At 43.9% G+C, this 18877-nt stretch overlaps 3 protein-coding genes across 3 annotated transcripts; 1 reads left to right on the top strand and 2 right to left on the bottom strand.

The window, feature by feature from the left end:
* Positions 1-349: 349 nt before the first annotated feature.
* grhpra (glyoxylate reductase/hydroxypyruvate reductase a) lies at positions 350-3868 on the top strand. Its single transcript, XM_040119033.1, has 9 exons — positions 350-883; positions 1166-1296; positions 1990-2062; positions 2175-2291; positions 2440-2528; positions 2644-2745; positions 2915-3050; positions 3236-3366; positions 3500-3868. Exons 1-9 carry the CDS (start codon positions 798-800, stop codon positions 3619-3621), a joined length of 987 nt encoding a protein of 328 aa, XP_039974967.1. The 5' UTR covers positions 350-797; the 3' UTR covers positions 3622-3868.
* Positions 3869-4247: 379 nt separating this feature from the next.
* LOC120785516 (zinc finger and BTB domain-containing protein 5-like) lies at positions 4248-6634 on the bottom strand. Its single transcript, XM_040120292.1, has one exon. It carries the CDS (start codon positions 6345-6347, stop codon positions 4269-4271), a length of 2079 nt encoding a protein of 692 aa, XP_039976226.1. The 5' UTR covers positions 6348-6634; the 3' UTR covers positions 4248-4268.
* Positions 6635-8016: 1382 nt separating this feature from the next.
* tomm5 (translocase of outer mitochondrial membrane 5 homolog (yeast)) lies at positions 8017-8836 on the bottom strand. The gene is made up of 2 exons (XM_040120224.1): positions 8574-8836; positions 8017-8323 (listed from the first exon to the last, which is right to left on the bottom strand). The coding sequence occupies exons 1-2, from the start codon at positions 8692-8694 to the stop codon at positions 8289-8291; spliced, it is 156 nt and encodes a 51-aa protein (XP_039976158.1). The 5' UTR covers positions 8695-8836; the 3' UTR covers positions 8017-8288.
* Positions 8837-18877: the final 10041 nt, after the last annotated feature.

Genomic DNA, 18877 nt, shown 5'->3' with positions numbered 1-18877 from the left:
TGAACTATTTCAGACTATTGCGCGGTTTGTAATCTATAGGTTATTAATTGCATCAGATTTACGAGACTGCTATTTTAATAATTAACATATTTCTCTGAAAAACAACATTTCCCTTTTGAAATGTAGCGGAGTAAAATGATACAGTGTAATCAAATGTAAACACTCAAGTAAAGTATTATAGTACTTAAAAAATGTAGAGTACACTTGAGTAAATGTATTCAATATTATTTCCGCCACTGCTGACTGCTGCGTTCATTCTGATATGTGTTTACCACTGTGAGCAGGAAAATGACGATATTTCGATTAAGTTTGAACGCTTTCAGTGCGCATGCGTCGGGGGGGGGGGGGGGCTCTCCGTTGCCTACCACATGGTCCGCTCCCTACTTTTTCCCACCAAACCCAGGAAGCCGAATCAGAGACGTGTAAACTTGACCTTACTAGGATGAGATGATCGGGGACAATCACAAGTGGCTCCCAAATAAACGAATAACGAGTCCAGCTGAACGGCGCGGCTCCAAGTCTTAGGAGACCGATGACGGCGCCGCAGACCCACCCCTTAGGGCAAAAGAGCCACCAATCCACGCAGGCGAGCTCATATGAAACGAAGTAGTTCCCTCCCTGGTGCGTTGAGGAGCGAGTGAAGTGCAGTTCTTCCTGTGTGCGCGCTGCGGACGCTGAGGGGTTAAACAGTCGGAGTATCCGCCTGGGCCGGCTGGGAACACGTCCCCCCCCAGCCCGCGCACTTCCCGGTCTTCAGTCGGTAGAGGGTTCAGAGTCACCCCGGCCTTTACAGACTGATGCAGGCGGCTGGAAAACTCATGAAGGTTTTCGTGACGAGGCGCATCCCGCAGGAGGGGATGAAGATCCTGGCGGCGGCCGAGGGGTGCGAAAGTAGTTTTAACTGTTATTTGACATTGACAAAGCAGCATTCCTCAGCTAACAGCAGCAGTGAACCCTAGCTGTCTTCTAAGCTCAGCTTGACTCGGCCATTTGCAGCCAAGAGATCGTGAGATCGAAAGATTTTAACCCCGTGACCTCCCCCAGGGCTGACACACATCCACCACCACCATCGTCAGTTTCCTCGTAGACTGACGGCTTCATGCCTCAATCAGCCCGCACGGCTGAATGACATCCATCTCCTCCTTTTCTGTCTCCATGCAAACAGGTGCGAGGTGTCTCTGTGGGACTCGGACGAACCTGTGCCGAGAGCAGAGCTTCTCAGAGGTGTGCAGGGGGCCCAGGGTCTTCTGTGTCTGCTGTCAGACAAGATCGATGTTGAGGTTCTGGATGCTGCAGGTACTCCTTATCTTGTGTGTGTAGAACCGGGCCATTGTACTAATCAATCAATCAATCGGTTTACTTTATGATCCATTCAGTATCTGTACTGGTTTCCAGGGAGTTCTGTGTACTAAGTACAATTTTGAGGTACTTCTACCTACTGCTGCCTCTACTCCACTACACTTCAGAGGCAAATATTGCACTTTTTACTCCAACACATTTATCTGATGACTGTAATTGCTACTTTCTCTCCAGATTCAGATTAATAATATAAAAGGTAATCAACCAGTTAACTATGATGTGTTATTATAGGTTAAGATAAGACTTTATTCATCCCTGTGAGTAAATTCACAAGGGACAAGCGACAATAAAATATGAAAACTTCCAAGGGATATCAGTACTTTTTAATAGCAACTGTAATTTACAATGACATGAAACAGGGCAAAGCAACAAATCCACACTTTTGAGAAGCTGGAACCAGGGATTTTTGTGTGTGTGTGTGTGTGTGTTTGTGTGCATATTTCTAAATAAATTGCATAAAATTATTAATCGATTATCAAAATTGTTGCTGATCAATTTTTCAATCAACTAATATAACCCACGTATTTTTTTTTATTTTTTTTAGCTTTAATTAAAACATATCAAATGTCAGTGATCAAGTGTACTAGTGTCTAAATTTCAGTTTTTCATCTGATCTGTCTCTGATTAAAGGACCAAACCTAAAAGTAATCAGCACCCTGTCCGTGGGATTTGACCACTTGGCTCTGGATGAAATAAAAAGACGGTAGGTTACACCGAAAATAAAAACTGTAGCCCGCACTGACAAAAACAACCTTCGACTAGGAGGAAGAAGTGTCACGTGGCTTCTAAGCTCTACCGCCGTTTGTTTTCGGCAGTGGCATACGCGTCGGATACACTCCGGATGTGCTGACTGATGCCACCGCTGAACTGACAGTAGCTCTGCTGCTGGCCACCGCTCGCAGACTACCAGAGGGAGTGGAGGAGGTCAAAAAGTCAGTCTCACCAAGTTACACATTTACGCTTATCAGTGTTTTCTTTTGATTGTGCTTCTGTGACTTTTTAACTGTAAGTAGAAGTAATAGCCTTAATTGAGCCATACAATCGTCCTTTTCTCTTTTTTTTTTTTTTTTTTTGTCAAAGTGGTGGCTGGAGCTCATGGAAGCCTCTCTGGCTGTGTGGTTACGGACTTACCGGCAGCACAGTAGGAATCATTGGACTGGGACGCATTGGTAAGGCTTGCTGTTATTGCTTCAGTCCCTAACTAACTAGCAGCACGTGATATTATTTTCCTCACGCTGTTTGGGACCTGTTGACAGGTGAATAACTGGTAGTGCTTGTGTTCAGGTATGGCCATTGCTAAGAGACTCATGCCTTTTGGAGTGAAGAGGCTGCTGTACTTTGGGAGAACAGCCAAGGCCCACGCCGCAGAGGTGAATGGAGAATTTGGTAAGAATAAGAAGGGAAACTTAAACAGTGAAAGGGCAATGACTGAAAGAGAGAAGAGGTGAAAATCTAATAATTTTATAAAACTTTAATAAAAATAAGGGGTCTTGGTTAGAAGGTCTGCATATTTATTTTCTGTTTCCTCTCTTATCCTCTCCTCTCTGTTGAACAGTTCCCCTGGACACGCTTGCGTCGGAGAGCGACTTCATAGTTGTTTCCTGCTCCCTGACGCCCGAAACCCAGGGGCTGTGTGACAAGGCCTTCTTCAGCAAGATGAAGAACACTGCAGTCTTAGTCAACTCAAGCAGGTAGACTTCCAAAGCAGCGCAAAGCCGAGTGTGCATTCTGAGGAAAGCACTGGGTTGGAAATATACTCTGCACCCATGGACTTTTTCATGGCTGTAGATCGTTCTCACACATCTTTGACACCAGCTATGTTTGTTATAAAAATAGCAGACATAAGGATGACTATGTGGTAAATGACTGGTTTTAGGGGGGTTGTGCTGAACCAGGAGGATCTGTACGAGGCTTTGAGCAGCGGACAGATAGCTGCAGCTGGAATGGATGTCACAACACCTGAGCCACTCCCAACAAACCACCCCCTTCTTACACTAAAAAACTGTGGTGAGTAGCACAATGTATCTGAAGAAGTCTTTTCTTTGCCTCCTGATTTGACAAAAAAAAAAGGTTCACGTGATATTTTGCCTTGATTTTCTTTTTTTAATGGTATTTCTCTGTCCTCTCTTATCTTGTGAAGTGGTGTTGCCGCACATCGGCAGTGCCACCTATTCAACAAGAGGTGTCATGTCAGAGTTGGCAGCAAGAAACCTGCTGGGTGGTTTAAGAGGCACAGAAATGCCCAGTGAACTCACCTTCTAGAGCCTGAAACGGAGCCGCTGTGCCTACTGCCTCCTCCGGTGCTGCGTGGATTTCAGTGAACAGTCACGCTATACTAGACTGGTCCTACGGAAAATTGCATTTGAGCTGTAGAAACCTTTTCTCATTTGCAAGTTAAAATGTTAAAATTCTAATGATAATGCTCCATGTCCACTGTTAGTAAACATGACAACACTCCAGCTTTGTGTGAAATGGGATTTTTCTGAAGAATAAAAACCTATAATTTGGTTGACATGTAAAGCTTTGTGCGTGTTTGTTTTTTAAAAAAAAAAGATCCTCATGCATGAAATAGATTTTAAGATCAATAAAATTCACCAAGTGCATTATTTTATCTCATCACTCTTAATCTAGCAGTGAGGATGAAGATTTTTCTGTGCGATCAGATCGGTTTGGCTACATTTAATCTGTTTCGATTATGAAACAAATCGGCATAGTTGAGAACATAAAAAACTTTAAATAACTTCAGCGATACACCAGCAAATTGACGTTGGTTTCATGTAACATAAAATCAAAAATGGATTCATGGGAAAGTGTTTGGGATTAACAAATAATCAAGTTCACGGAATGATTTTTTTTTTTTTTTTTTCTTTCCTAAGTATCGTGTCAAGTGTGTGCCTCTAGCAAAGAGGTCAGAGTAGAGTGTCTGGGAAGGACTGATCATCTTTCCAGTTTAGACAGGTATTCTTAGAGTGCTTGTAAAGATGGGAAGACTGGCTGAAGCGTTTGCCACACTTTGGACAGGGATAGGGCTTTTCTCCTGTGTGGACACGAATATGCTTCTTACAGTCCGTCAGGTTCATGAATGTCTTACAGCAGATGTTGCAGGCGTATTTCTTCTCCCCTTCCACTAACAGCACGTGGTCTTCGGCAGCTGCTTTCTTGCACTTGGACAGGACATCCTCTGAAGCTCTGGTTAGAGGCGGCCGGTCAGCAGCATCCCCTGCTGATCCAGAGGACGAGGAAGGATCTGTGCCTGCCTCGGATCCAGGCGGCACTTTGGGGGCGATGCGACGGAAGGTTGTTGCCCCTGAGCTTTTCGCGACCCTGGAGGGTTGGACGAGGGAGGCTTCCAGACTGAGGCCCGGTCTGATGCCGCTCAGAAACCCTGCTAAAGAGTTCTGGGTGGGCTGCAGGATGAGCGTGTCACTAAAACCAGGGCTCTGAGTTGGGAGAAGTTGCTGCAAGGGGACAGAAGTAACTGGAAAAACAAGAGAGGAAGAGGAGGAGTCAGAGGACTGAGCAGAGGAAGTGTTTGCTTCTTCTGAGTTTTGACATGGTTCACCTGTATTTCCAGTCGCTGCAGGAGCATCGCTGGCGACGGCAGCTGCAGCAGCAGCAGCTGTGAGACTAGCTAGGCTGTCTTCTTCTTCCAGAGCTCCCATGACACTTTCGGCACTGGGATTGAGGAAGCAGGAGAAGGCCAGTTCTGAGAGGCTGTCCAGGCCTTCACCGTCGACTGAGTCCTCACCCAAACCTCCGGCCTCTCTGGGTGCATCAGTTTGAAGGTCTGTGCACAGCTGAGATTGTAAAGGGCTAACACCACCCTCTGCTGGGCTGGCTACTGTGGCCTCTTTCTCATCATTTACTTGTGCGTTCAAATTGTCTGTGCAGTCTTGGGGTGGACATGGTGGAGGATCTAAATCTGGGGAATATGAGCTTAGATTTTCCTTTTTCACATCAATCACCACCATCTTTGGCTCCTCTCCCTCCTCTGCCCCTTCTTCTCCCACTTTTACTTTCACCACCGTGTCTAGATCGGTGTCTTCATCCTTCCCCCACGCACCCACATCTCCTGTGATGCTGTCTGACTGGCTCGGCAGCTGGATCTCCTCTGACTCTCCCTTGGTTGCCTCGTATTTCTCCTCCAGCTCCTCCTCCTCATCGCCTCGGTTCTCCCAGAGTCCGCCGGTCTTCTTCGGGCAGTCTGGCGACAGCAGATCTTCTCCTCCCTCCTCTGTGCTGACGGTGCTTCTGCTGGTAACAGTAGGTGAACACTCCTTGTAGTTTTCTCCAGGCAGCCTGCAGCTTTTCTTCCTGCCGCCAAGCCTGTCCTCGTGGGACTTTCTTTTATGCCTCGAGGATGCTGCTGCAGCACTCTGCTCGCCACTGACTCTCCTCCTCACCCCCTGATCTTCAACCCCGCCCGACTGGCTCACCTCAACTCTCACTACCCCTTCATCTAAATCCTTCTCCATAGCAGAAGTTACCTGTTGAAGCAAAGATGACCCCTCTGCCTGTGAGGGGGGACACTGCTGCTGCTGTTGCATTGACCTCCATCCTTTAGGCGGCGAGGCGGGGAAGTTTTTCCTGGACAGGTGGAGCTTGCATGCCTTCACCACAGCGTTCAGGTGCAGGTGCGAGGCTGCCAACAGCACGTCCATCACATTGGAGGCCCCCAGGGAGAGCGTGGAGGTGTAAATCATGTCTAGCAGGGTGGAGAAGGCTTCAGGGGTCACCACCTCTGGATCTAGCTCCATCACACTGGGGCCTCCAACTTTGCGTCCGTCCGCTCTTGCTCCTCCAACCTCGTCAGCGCTGTCATTGGAGCTCAGGAGAGCTCTGAAGTGAGAGCTGCAAGCTGCCAGGATGGAGCGGTGAGCCTGGAAGCTCTGGCCTCCGACCACCACCAGACAGTCACACAGCTGAGCATGGAGGCGCTGGTGGTTTAGCTGCTTGAAAATGTGCTGGAAATGACCTGGGAAGTCCATGATGGGCGGGCGGAATCGAGTGTGATTTAATGTTGGAGGTATCCGTGGCGCTACCGGTGATGCACTAACACAATGAAGGTCATTGTCGAAAGCGATCCAGCTGCTCAGGAGCAGCGCGTTAAGACGCCTCTCGTTTTCCACACCTCATCTGCTGAAAACGGCATCAGGCTGACCAGACTCTGACACATTTCGCAGCAGCCCAACTCCGCTGTGGTGTGTAGTGGTCCATTGTCTGCTGTAGCCGGTTTCCCGGAGACGCTCTGGAGTATGGGCGGGCCTGGTCCAACAATGACACGGAAAGATGCGACGCGGACTTGGGCTCGTCTCTAAAAGCGACCCGATGTCCGCACAGCTGTTCCTCTCTTACTGCCGCAACTCGAAGACCATATCCACGATTGTAGCCATTTCCATTCTTATTAATGTGCCTGATTCACAGCGCTCAGACGACCAGGCTGAGTTTTGCATCCATTGTCGACGGCTCCATCACTTCTAGTCTCCCAAATTGTCAGAATAAAACACCGCCCCCAGATGGCGGTCTTCCGAAAGTGCAACTCAGTTTCTCCGTAATTCTCAGCTGACTGAAAACTTATTTTACCACAATTTTGTTTAAAATATTGCTTAAATCTGAAGCATTTTATTAATCGCCAATCTATAAGAGCTACTACACGCTGACACGCTTTATTTAACATATGTTATGTAAAGGAAAGTCAATGTAAATATCCTACTTATATTAAGAAATGTTTTTGAGATTTTATTCTTTGGAAAATGCCTTGACGCTCATCACCCTAGAATCTTACGTAAAGGTCATGCCAGGTTTACCATTTTATGTGTTTAAAAAAAAAAAGGAATGCTTAATTTTAATGTCCTTCACATATTAATGATAAAAATTAAGAGTCCCATTCAGATCTGACAACTTGCGAAATAAAGGTCCTAAATCTTTTTTATCTCGATTTATGTACTTAATGGGCCCCCATTGCAGGAAAAAGCCAAACTATTTCAATTTTCCTCTGAGAAATTAAATTAATGTAACTAAGATCTCTAAAATTAAATTGGCTCTTGCAGACCTACTGTAAGCTTATGATACAGACATTGATAGCATCAACTGTTAGACAAATACAGCAAGTGTTCTACTTCAGGGAAATCAGTTATTGAGAGTGTTTAAGATGTATTATGTACACACACACGTATATATATATAGATATATACACATATACACACACACATGTATATATATATAGATATATACACACACACACACACACACACACATATATACATATATATAGATATATACACACACACACACACACACACACATATATACATATACACACACATATATATACACACACATATACATATATATACACACACATATACATATACACACACATATACATATACACACACATATATATATATACATATATATATATATACATATATATATATATACACACATATACACATATGTATATACACATATGCACACATACACATATACATATACATGCATACATACAACAATTACATTAAGATTTAATTAAAAAATGATAAATAATGCCTGGCAATGTACATTTTTTGGTTTCCCAACGTTCTCTGATAGTTTCCGTATTTTTGTGACTGAACACTTCTCTCTCTAACAGATAAACATTCTTAGAACAGCAGATTCAACATGGTTTCTTTTTATTGCATGACGGTGCTGGCATGCACATTAGCAACAATGATCACAATATATTTGACAAAAAAAGAAAAAAGAAAAAAAAGAAGGAAACGAGAACATGTTTGTTCTCTACGGTGCAGTGATGGACAGACACTGGCCTCGCCTCCCGCAGGATCTGTTGTCATGTCCCCAGCTGTCTGCCAATGATGATGGTCCATACTGTCTCTGATGCCGTAAACCCTCAGTGGATGGAGAAGAGAAGAGACCAGCTGCTTCACTCATATGCTGTCCAGCTTCTTCAACACATATGGAGCTGTAAATGAACACATTATTAGACTCTCCTAAGGCCATGAGGAGAGATTTAGCAGAACAGTCTTGCCGCTGTGCCTTAGTGTGTGTGCAATATAGTAGTGACATGTCTGACATTTTTAACCCACTATAGGCTCAGAACAAGGTTAGTATTGCTGCGACGTTTGTATCATACTCTTAGAGATAACGTATACCAGAAAACAGCCGAAGACCTAGTATTTGGCAAAATGTCAATGTCACCTGTCTGTACTCACTGGCTCTGAGTAGGGCGACGTAAATTAGAAAGTTTCTCAAAGATGAGATCACGTCTTGTCGCATTTTCTTCTTCATCTCCTCTGGGTCCATCTTAGGTCCGAGTCCTTCCAGTTTGAACATTGTCGCTGTGGCTTTACCGTGTTTTTTTTCTTCAATAAGCTTTCAGTGTTTGAAAATTTCACCGTTTCGGGAGCATGGATGACTTAATCCAAACCGGAAGTAGGCAAAAACGGAAGTGACGTTAACGACAGCGCGCGCCGAGGGACACACCGCACGAAGACATCAGAAGGCAAAAATTAAATATGGCTCATAAATCTAGCAGTCAATAACTTTCGGGAAATAGCAGCAGGGTTACATATGTTTGTGAAAAATATATTGTTTATGCAATAATAATTTCCTTTCAACAGTTTATGTTCTTATTTTAAAAAAATATTTAAATATCCCCAGGTTGTATCACTTGTATGATCAGTTTTCTTTATTTTGTAGCCTATGTATATACTGATCTGTTAATAAAGAGAGGAAAAACTGTAAATGTAGTTTATTAAAATAGACCTTTCCACTTTAATATACAATTTAATTGTTATTATAACACATTTTAAGATGTCTATAATAAGTAAATGTCCGAAGGCTAAAATATTTTTTCGCTGAGGAAGGAAACAATAAATACTTGATTTCTGGGAAAAATAAAATGAATTTTGGCTTTTGGGTATGGCCAAAACAACCCACAATAGGGCAAAGTGGGACAAAAATTATCACCGAGCCTCTATTGACCATCTGTTTCTGGTAATGTGGTTAAAAACAAATTGATTTAGGAATATGCACTATATATATTTTGATATAGGGCCACTCCACGAGAAAGGCAGCAATGCAGGGCCCACTCTGAGGCCCTTATCATTTGAGATTGCCAAACAGATTCCCAGTTAATTAAATTTGACAAACTAGGCACACAATGAATAAGGGGGCCTTGGGCCCCCTGCGCTAATCAAGGCTATTTCATAACATCATCATTAGTATTGGTAGTAGTAGAATAAGAAGAATTCTAGTAAGTAATAGTTTGATTTATTAATATATACAAATTGTAATATATTCATAAAACACAGCACGTCAGACTTCAGAATAAAAAGGATAAAGTCCTTATGAATAAAAGTAAACATAGGTAGATTTATTTAGATTTATTGTACTGCAACCTTTATCAAGATGGATACAGACATTGTGTATATGATTTATAAAATATTACAAATTAGTAAGCTATCAAAAACTGGGAAACTGGATCATAAAAGCAAACAATGAAGGTTTTTAAACGAAAACTTAATCAGAAAATATGTATAGTTATTATTATTATTATTATTATTATTATTATTATTATTATTATTGTTCGATGTAACTAAGTGACCTTGCAGAGGAGGGGTGGGGACCCTACGGGCAGACAGCGGAGGCGGAGAGACGAGCACAGGGAGGGGGTGGGTTGTTTCCGAGCTCAGGGCCGAGGATTAGGCAGAGAGCAGTCCCAGTACGATGACAGCATCCAGCATATAGCCACCCCCCCCCCCCCGTCCACACACACAAACACACACACAGACACACACCCACACACACACACACACCACATCACCACCACCATCCGGCCCGGGAGGACGCCGCGGATATTTATGAGAAACAAATATCGTCAAAATCCTCCGCATCACGGATCTTTTTGGGGGACAGCCCTCTCAGACTCCCGGTCCGCCTGTCTCCTGCTCAGCCCACGAGGTGAGTTTTCTCGGTATTTCCCGGTGTTATTGTCTGATGAAGGAGCGCCCGGCTGTACGCGGAGGCGCCCGCACCTTGCATCCATTCGTGTCATTTGGACTGATATTTATCAGCTCGAATTGAATGATTTAACTGATGGTCGTTTTCGAAACGCCTGCAGAATGCACCCGTGTCCCCGATTTAGGGAGGCGATGGAGAGATTTAAATCCGATTAAGATTATAATAGGAAGCAACAAAAGACTGACCTTTTTTTTTTCTTTTCTTTGTTTAGCCCCCTGGTTTGACTGGCATGGCTGCGGCCACCGATCAAAGTTGGTGATAGATCAGTGTAATGGGAATAACGATTGTTTTAATGGCATTTATAAAGCATTAATGAACGACAGACGCGGTCGATACGTGGTTGGTTATTTCTCACAACCTGGATTCAGGTTTTTAGGTAATATAAATAGGTACGACACAGGATTACAGGCAAAACTCAACCGGGCACTGGTTATTTTTGTACCATATTAATTCCACATATTCACAAACACATGTCTTATGCGGTGAGCGTGGACGTCCACGCCGCCGTCTGTGCAGTGAAATCACCGTCACTGGCTACAGATTGGACACGGACGAGATAAACCGCGACGGATCAGGGGGGATGCCTGGAGTGTGGGTAGTAAAACACGCACATTATGAATGGGCGTGGGCGATGTGAAGCCACCCTGGGACAGTCGTCTCTCCTCTTTTTTTCTTTCTTCCCCCCCCTTTGCTCGTATCCTTTGGCCAGCAGCAGCCTCTTCCCTGAGCTCTTCCGTGCCGTGCCAGGCATGACAAGCGCAACACAACTAGACCGGAACAATGCGTTTTGCTGTTTTGGGGCCTTCATCTAATGCGTGACGTGATTTAATATGACCGCTGTTTGCGGTTCCATTTAGACACGTGTGCTACCGCAGCCTCGGCTGTGCATAGAGACATCACTTAATCACAGAGTTGTTTGTTTTTTGGGGTTTTTTTTTTTTGAACAGCACGATATGCTGCTGCTTATGGTTCGCACACAGGCGCACACACCTAATGAATCAATGAATGCCACTCCGGTCCCGTGAAGTCCAGCCGATGGGGAACTAGCTGTGGATGCCCAGTGTTTTGTTTTGCACTCCCGAGAGTTAGTGTGCGCGCCCTGCCTGCGCCGTGCCACCGCCCGCAGGCGCTGTGCTATGACTCAGGGATGTATGCTACAACATGTGATGGCAGTTGCTGCTCCGAGGTCACTCTGCCAGAGCAGAAACGCGACGGGCAGAACTTGCACATCAGGAAAGACTTGATGCCCGGCTGCATTAGCCTCGATCAGGCCTGCTGACTGCTCCACTATCCCACTTAATGCAGCCAGCCAGACATCCTCTCCCGCTCTCTTCCTCTTTGGTCTTAGCTTCGTGTCTCGTGTCCTCGTGGGCAGACTGTGTTGCTGGGTTGGTTGTGTTGTAGCTGCTCCAGTCCATAGATGAACCTGTTCAAGAATTTGATTCTTATTGTTGTAGCTGCCGGCTACTCGAAGCTGCTGTTTGATCAATATTGCTCTTTCTCACTAAAGTAATTCAACAAATTCAGGGGTTGCGTCAGTGTGTGATAACGGTAGTGAATGGTTGAATGGATGGATTGGTTTCTGGATATACTGATGGATGGATTTATCAATGGATGCATTGATGGACATTGGAACAGAGTTAGGATATACCGTGCACTTGTATTTTTCCCTCAAACTGTACCAGTGTTACTCCAGCAGAGGAGGAAGGAGACATGACCTCATTGGGGTGACAGCTCCATGGTAATGGCACAATTGACTGGCAGTGGAGCCATAATTTAGGCCGACTCTATTTATGAACATGTAGTAAAACATAGAGAGAATGAAAAGTATTAGTCTAAAAACAAATCAAACTCTTCTATTCTTTACTGTAATATTAAATATCAAACTCTTGCCATAGCTATATGTAAGTATTACTCCAGAGCCCAGATGTCTACTGTAGCTGCTGGCTTGCTGGCTGCACTCGTATTACTTTTACTTAAAGATAAGACCTCTGTTGTGTAGTTTTTGAAGGATCACTGAGTTGAATGAAATTGGCTCAGACAGCAACAGAAGAAACGAGGCAGACAGTTTTCCAGACTTGCAACACCTATCATCCGCTAACATCCAAAGGCCTTCCTCAGACATCAAGATATTCCTCCCTCTCCCGGTCTTTCTGTCTGTCTCTCTCCAGAACCAGCAGAAACAGTGATAGAGATCTGTAACACAATGCAGTGCACTATTAATCTTCAAAAGACCCATTATTTAATGGTTCACTAGGGAACTCAAGCCTTGCCAGGTCGCTGATGAAAAGGGAAATGAAATGAGCTGTGCACAGTGAGTCCTGTCTTCCTTATGCTAATGGAATGAGCTGACAGGCTGAATGAAGAGCAGGAGATGTGTCTGTGTCTGGAAGACAGGTAACAGTGAAATAACCAGCAATACTTAATAAGCAACAGTGACAATCAGACAAACAGGCCACCAAGCTACTGTTTGACTATAATAGGGAGTGAAAGATTCATTTATTTGTACGTTTAACTGTTACAAGGACAAGTCCATAGCATAGCAATGTGACGTACCACAGTATATAAAAAAGAGCTGCAATGATTTGTTGTTTAATCGATTAGTCAACCGAGAGAAATTCAATCAGCATCTATTGTGATAATTGATTAATCGTTTTGAGCCATTTTTAAAGAAAAATGCCAGCTTCCAGCTTCTCAGATATGAATATTTTCTGGATTCCTGAGTTCTTCATGACAGTAAACTAAAAGTCTTTGGGTTTTGGACTACTGGTCGGACAGAACGACCGGCTATTTTCTGACATTTCATTGACCAAACGATTAATTGATTAGTTGATAAAATAATCAACAGATTGATTGAAAAGAATCATTATTTTCAGCCCTAATACCAAGCATAATTCATAAAGCCAAAGCTTTTTTTTCTTACAAAACCTGTCCTTTTGTCCCCTTATACAAATAAAAACAACACAACAAGAAGGCAGGACAACACAACACAGACAATTTTATGATAACAAGATTTAAGAGTGTATACAACCATGCTAGCAGCTCTGTGAAGTATTTAGTCACAGCAGGGCTTGGAGCTAAATGAACATCAGCATGCTAACATGCTAAGTTTTAGCAGGTATAATGTTTACCGTGTTTATCATCTTAGTTTAGCGTGTTACCATGCTAATATTTGTTAATTAGCAGTACATGAAAAGTACAGCTACTGGTGATGGGAATATTATTACTTCTCCATTTATTTAGCCATAAATCAAAGTAGTGGACAAACTGAAGTTCTGATCTGATGATGACGTTATATGAAATGTTAGGGGATGACCAAAGTCGTTCCATCTTGTCTGAGACATCTAACATATTTAATGTCTTAAGAACGTGGCAGTGGTGAGATCTAATCGGCTTCCAAATCTCTAAATGATTGATTTTTATAGAAGCTGCTTGATAACTTCAATGTAATATGATCATGAAATGCATTAAAACATTTGCAACATAGAACAGTGTGAAGGTATTTAAGTTGGCATTTGCCATCTTCCTTGCCGTTTTTATGTTTCTCACATTTTAGATGAGAATCATAGTATAGATATTTTTCTTCTGAAACCTTTTCAATACATATTCTATCAACCTTTCGTGTAAATTTAACTTATGAATAGGCTCAGCCCCTGAATCCAAAGCATGACCTATCATCTGTATTTCATTTGTCTGCAGCCTTTTGCAGAGAAAAATTAATCTTTGGGGTATTTATGGTCTGCTCTACTTGATGTTCCTCACATTTGCAACTTTGCATTTATGAAATCTTAAGCAATCCAGATGAGTATGCTGGTGTTGGACTGAGTGTTCACGGAGGCCTGTGTCCAGTGACTGGGAGCCAAAAGGAATTGTTGAGTTGCTGAACCAACCCCTGCCCCGGCTACCTCATGTGATGCATCTGTATCCAGTGTGTCTGTGTGTCTTTGTGCTTGGGAACAAGATGCAAGATGTCAATAGTTGCCAACTGGTCCTTTCTAAATATAAGCTGTCAGTCAGTAAGGCTTCTGTTGGAGTCTGGTTAACAATTACATAATGCTCCACTTGCAAATCATAATCATATGTGTGTATGTGCATGCATGCATGGTGTGTGAGTGTCCAAGTGCTTAGTCCAGTCTTCATTTAGCAGTGTACACAGCTAAGTGCCAAGACTTTATGTTTATTACAGATAAATTCCTCCTGGCAGTCAGGTTGTCATATCCATAAACTTGGATTATGTTATATAGCAGGATAGCAGCTGTATCTGGACGTGTCTTTCCCACTTCATGTCCTAATACAGCTTCTCCAGGCCCTGTCCAGCTTGGTCTGACCTCCAGTAGCCGGGTCTGGCCAATCAGCGCTAATTGGGCTGTTTTCTATCCAGCTGGCTGCCAGTTCAGGACCACCTCTCAACCCCTGAGGAGAGTGGAGCATTTCTATGAACTGCATGTGTGCTCATACCAGACGAAAGGATTGAATAACTGACCGTTTTGTCCGGGACAGAGAGACATTGTGTGGGAAAATGAGGGGGGGTTGTCCCATAGACGCTGAAACAGAAGGATTGAGACAGCCATCATTACCTTTCAGCACTTCACATAAATATTCTCCTTGTATAGTGAAGATTGGAGGAGGGGTGAGAAGGTAAAGGGAGTAAAGCAGGGAGAATGAGTGAAAGGCCAGACAGACTACAAGACTCGCTGATGAGCTGTGTGTGCTGGCAGCTTGGGGACTTAAGGACACGACAATGTAGAACGGGATTCGCGATTACTATTGATTCAGAACCAGATTAGGAGCAGACTCATCACCAGCTCGCAGACACACAGGCTTTACTGTCTTGGATTTGAAACTGGGATCAAATGGAGAATGCTGTCACATCATTAGAAAGAGGGAGCAATCTCTTCATTTACAGCGAGCAAAGAGGAGGGCAAATGGTAGCCATGCTACAGGTTTGCTTATTTATTTATTTATTTATTTAATGACTGACTATGCATCAATGTCTGCTGCCTGGCTTTGTTTGCTCTTGGCTGGAGGAAAAAGCTGCACTGATCAGCTTTTTTTTCACTCCTTCTAGTGAAACGACTCCTTTACATCGCACTGTAGATACTTTTGTCCTTCCTTTTCTTCTCCCGCAGCTCTACTCCCTCTTCGCCGCTGCCCTCTTCACCCTGCTTAAACCCCCCCTCCAATATCCTGTCCTTTCTCTCTTTTCTTTGCCTTGACCAATTCTCTTTTCTGTATCCCTTCCCCTTTTCTCAGCCCCTCTGAGCCCCCTTCTCTCTCCCCCCTCCTCACCTCTGCAACCCCCATACATTTTTCCTGTGTCTCTCTCTTCTTCTGTGCTCCACTCTTCTTGTTGCCTGTGTTGGCAAAGTGGCAGAAGGAGGCGGTTGGAGGCTGAGCTAGCTGCATTAGCCCCATGCATAATTCATGTGCCCCGCAGTCTGTGTGGGTCTAGGTCTTCTGCTGGCTTTTCGCTGGGACACATAGGCCTTGTGAAAGAGCTCTATGTGTGGGACGCAGGGCCTGATGGAAGAGCTGCACAAATGGGACTATCAGTTCAGTAATTTCTGCTCCCTCTTCTAGATAAAAGCCTCGGGGAGTGAGAGTTTACTTCACAGATCAACATTCAAGTGCAAAATTAGGTGGTTTCCTTAGACAAGATCAAGAATGTTTATTCTGCCTATCTCCTAATTCAACAGCCAGGCTTTTCACAACAAAGCGTTCCCCCAGTTTGTTTTTCTGCCCAAAACCAAAGGCTGGCTAAGGTTTCAGCCATATCTGCCCTGATGTTCATATGAAAGACTTGTCCTCTTTTATTATTGGCCCAGATCTCTGTCTGCCTGGCAGCGTTTCTCTCTCTCCCCTACATCGGGATTCACAGGCTGTCCTCTATGCTTTTAGAGCGCGCCCAGTAAGAACTGTTAACTGAACTGGGTGGTATGAAATTTTAATTTAGACAACCAGACAGAGATGGAGTGCCTCGTCTCCACATTGCCATGTGCTTTTGAGGCTGCGGAGGAGTAGAGAGAGTGGGAGGGCGAGAGAGAGAGAGAGAGAGAGAGAAAGAGAGAGAGCCTTGGGGACCAGAGGAGGGGCCTCTTGGAAAACCACAACCACATAGCTGGTTTGGACTCACATCTGCTTTGCTTGACATGCTTGCGTGTTCACTCTGAAACTAACAACAACTGGAATATGGTTCTGTTACTTATAAATCAGTTAAAAATCCAAGGCAGACACAGCTTAATCAGACTTGATAACTGGTCGTTTTACGCTTCGTTCTACTTATAAACTCGATGTGTGGACATGCATCTTGTTTATGGGATTTGACAGGTCTCCTTGATAGCGTTGGTCTCCTCTGCACAGGTGGCTGCACCAGATTGGGATTGGCCCTGATGATCACAAAGACCCCCCTCCACCTTTTTTCAACCAATCCTGGAGGGGCTGCAGAGCTGATGTCTCAAAGGGCGAGAGGGTATTTGTGTTCTGGAGTCCTGAAGAGACAAGCCACATCACGGTGAGTCATGCTTTCACAGTCTTAAGTCAAAATGTGGGGCTTTGTGCTGCTGTCTTTAAATATGAGGGCAAGATCTGAGCCACTGAAAGTGTTCGTTTGAGTACATGTCAAATGTTTTCCTGCTGTTTCCAGAAGTTTGCCACATGTAATTAACATGTAATAGCTTATATACAGGTATTGTTAAAAAATTGAAGAATTTCACAGGTTGAACCATCTATGCTAATACACACTCAACATGTTGGCCCTTTCACCTGCTTAACTATCTGCTTTAGTAAGTTTATAAAGTTGGACTCTTGCTGTAAAAAGTGAGGATAGTAAACCCCTGGATCAAGTGTTTAGGATGTGCATGTATATAAAAAATGGCTGGCTGCTGCTGCCCAGAGAGACTGTCATCGGAGACGACTCCCTGACTCGGCAAGGACAGAGAGGGTGAGAGAGAGAGAGAGAGAGGAGAAAAAATAACAGAGAAAAGAGAAAGAGGGAGAACGACAGCAAACGTCACCTGACTCTGCACTGATTGCAGCACTAGAGCACATACAACAGACACACATATGCACATCCACAAGCCTGCAAGCATATGTTCACTGAACGTAAGAAAAACAACACAATGTCAAGCAAATGGAACACAAACTAAGGAAGTCTCTATTAGCAGTCCAAACATGATCTTGATCCCTATGAAGCTGACTGACGTGTCAGTTTCTGTTTCTCGGGGCATGTGTGGCAATATTCTCACTCAGTTCCTCGTGTGCTGCCATCGGATACCTAGCCTCACTCATCCCTCCTCATCCACGTCAATCTGCCTCAAGCGGATCAGCAGGAGGTGCTAAAGTGACACCCTGACCAATGTGGGGCCATGCAGAACGAGGGCCTGTAATCCTCTTAAATGACAGACCTACACTGTACGCTTTACTACTACTGACCGGGACTAGCCTTCACTGGCCTACAATCAGTGGTCATTTCAAATGAGATGAGCTGAAATCCTGCTGTTTTAGCTGCTGATTGTTTCTTTACAAAAAAAAAAAACAAATTAACTTTTTCTACCTCATGAATACGACTTAACTCACTGCTTTAACATCTATTGATTGCAAAGCAGTGTGTATTGTTTCCACATAACCCAGAACTTAAAGTACAGTAAAGTAATTGCGCTGTAATGACTTCACCTCCTCTTTTATTGGACAAAGGGATGTTTCAAAATGTCCCAGACAATTGTGGCAGATGGCCAGAAAACTGTCGTGCTTCATTTGAGATCTTGAGAAAAGTCTTGGCTTGCAGAAGTTTCCTCCATATTTCAGAGAGCTGATCAAACTACGCTCTCAGCATGCCGGCTGCCGCGGCCAAGTTATGGATCATTAGGTTTCAGGAACACATTCATCATCATTAGCTATATCGATCAGGTCTGGGTCGTTATTCTTTCCATTCCTGCCAAATTTTTTCCTCCCTCATGGGGTCAAACAGTCCAGCACAGACGTGTAGCAACAGCAGATGAGGTGTATCAAAAGACAACAGCAAAATAGTATCTGCTAAAACAAAAACACAAAGAGAACTCGATATACCCTAATATAGCAAACAAATGATTCAGCTTCTTCAAATAATCAAAAACATTGAAATCTGATTCTGCAGCACACCCCTGCCCTTTAATATCTTTGTTGCTTTTACATCTAACACAAAAGAAACGTGAACATGTATAATAGAGCACCCCTTATTATTAGAGTTTCTACAAGTTCAGAGCCAGTGTACTGATTGACAAAAACAAACAAAGCTGAGGGGAGACGTAAGTCTTGTGATTTGGTCGGGGTTCAGGGCTGACCAGCTTTGCCTCCCTGCGGTTTTACTGATCCCTCCGTTGTTCATTATGTCCTCACCACCCCCTTGTTTAAAGGGCAGGCTGAGCAAAAAGTGCACAGTTGCAGAGTTGTAGTGAACATGCAGATTGTAGCACATTTATGTTGAACTATTTTTGAATTTATGATGGCACAGTTGTTG

Source organism: Xiphias gladius, chromosome 23 (genome assembly GCF_016859285.1).
Source record: "Xiphias gladius isolate SHS-SW01 ecotype Sanya breed wild chromosome 23, ASM1685928v1, whole genome shotgun sequence".
Lineage (NCBI taxonomy): Eukaryota > Metazoa > Chordata > Actinopteri > Istiophoriformes > Xiphiidae > Xiphias > Xiphias gladius.
The sequence above is the reverse complement of the archived record's forward strand: the minus strand, read 5'-3'. Positions and strand labels throughout refer to the sequence as shown.

Excerpts from the sequence above, each read along its gene's own strand:
- grhpra (XM_040119033.1), top strand. The coding sequence starts at position 798 with ATGCAGGCGGCTGGAAAACTCATGAAGGTTTTCGTGACGAGGCGCATC. Across the intron at positions 1,297-1,989 it reads TGAGGTTCTGGATGCTGCAG|GACCAAACCTAAAAGTAATC; the intron begins GTACTCCTTATC and ends CTCTGATTAAAG. Across the intron at positions 2,292-2,439 it reads GGAGTGGAGGAGGTCAAAAA|TGGTGGCTGGAGCTCATGGA; the intron begins GTCAGTCTCACC and ends TTTTTGTCAAAG.
- LOC120785516 (XM_040120292.1), bottom strand. The coding sequence starts at position 6,347 with ATGGACTTCCCAGGTCATTTCCAGCACATTTTCAAGCAGCTAAACCAC.
- tomm5 (XM_040120224.1), bottom strand. The coding sequence starts at position 8,694 with ATGTTCAAACTGGAAGGACTCGGACCTAAGATGGACCCAGAGGAGATG. Across the intron at positions 8,324-8,573 it reads CGTCGCCCTACTCAGAGCCA|CTCCATATGTGTTGAAGAAG; the intron begins GTGAGTACAGAC and ends GTTCATTTACAG.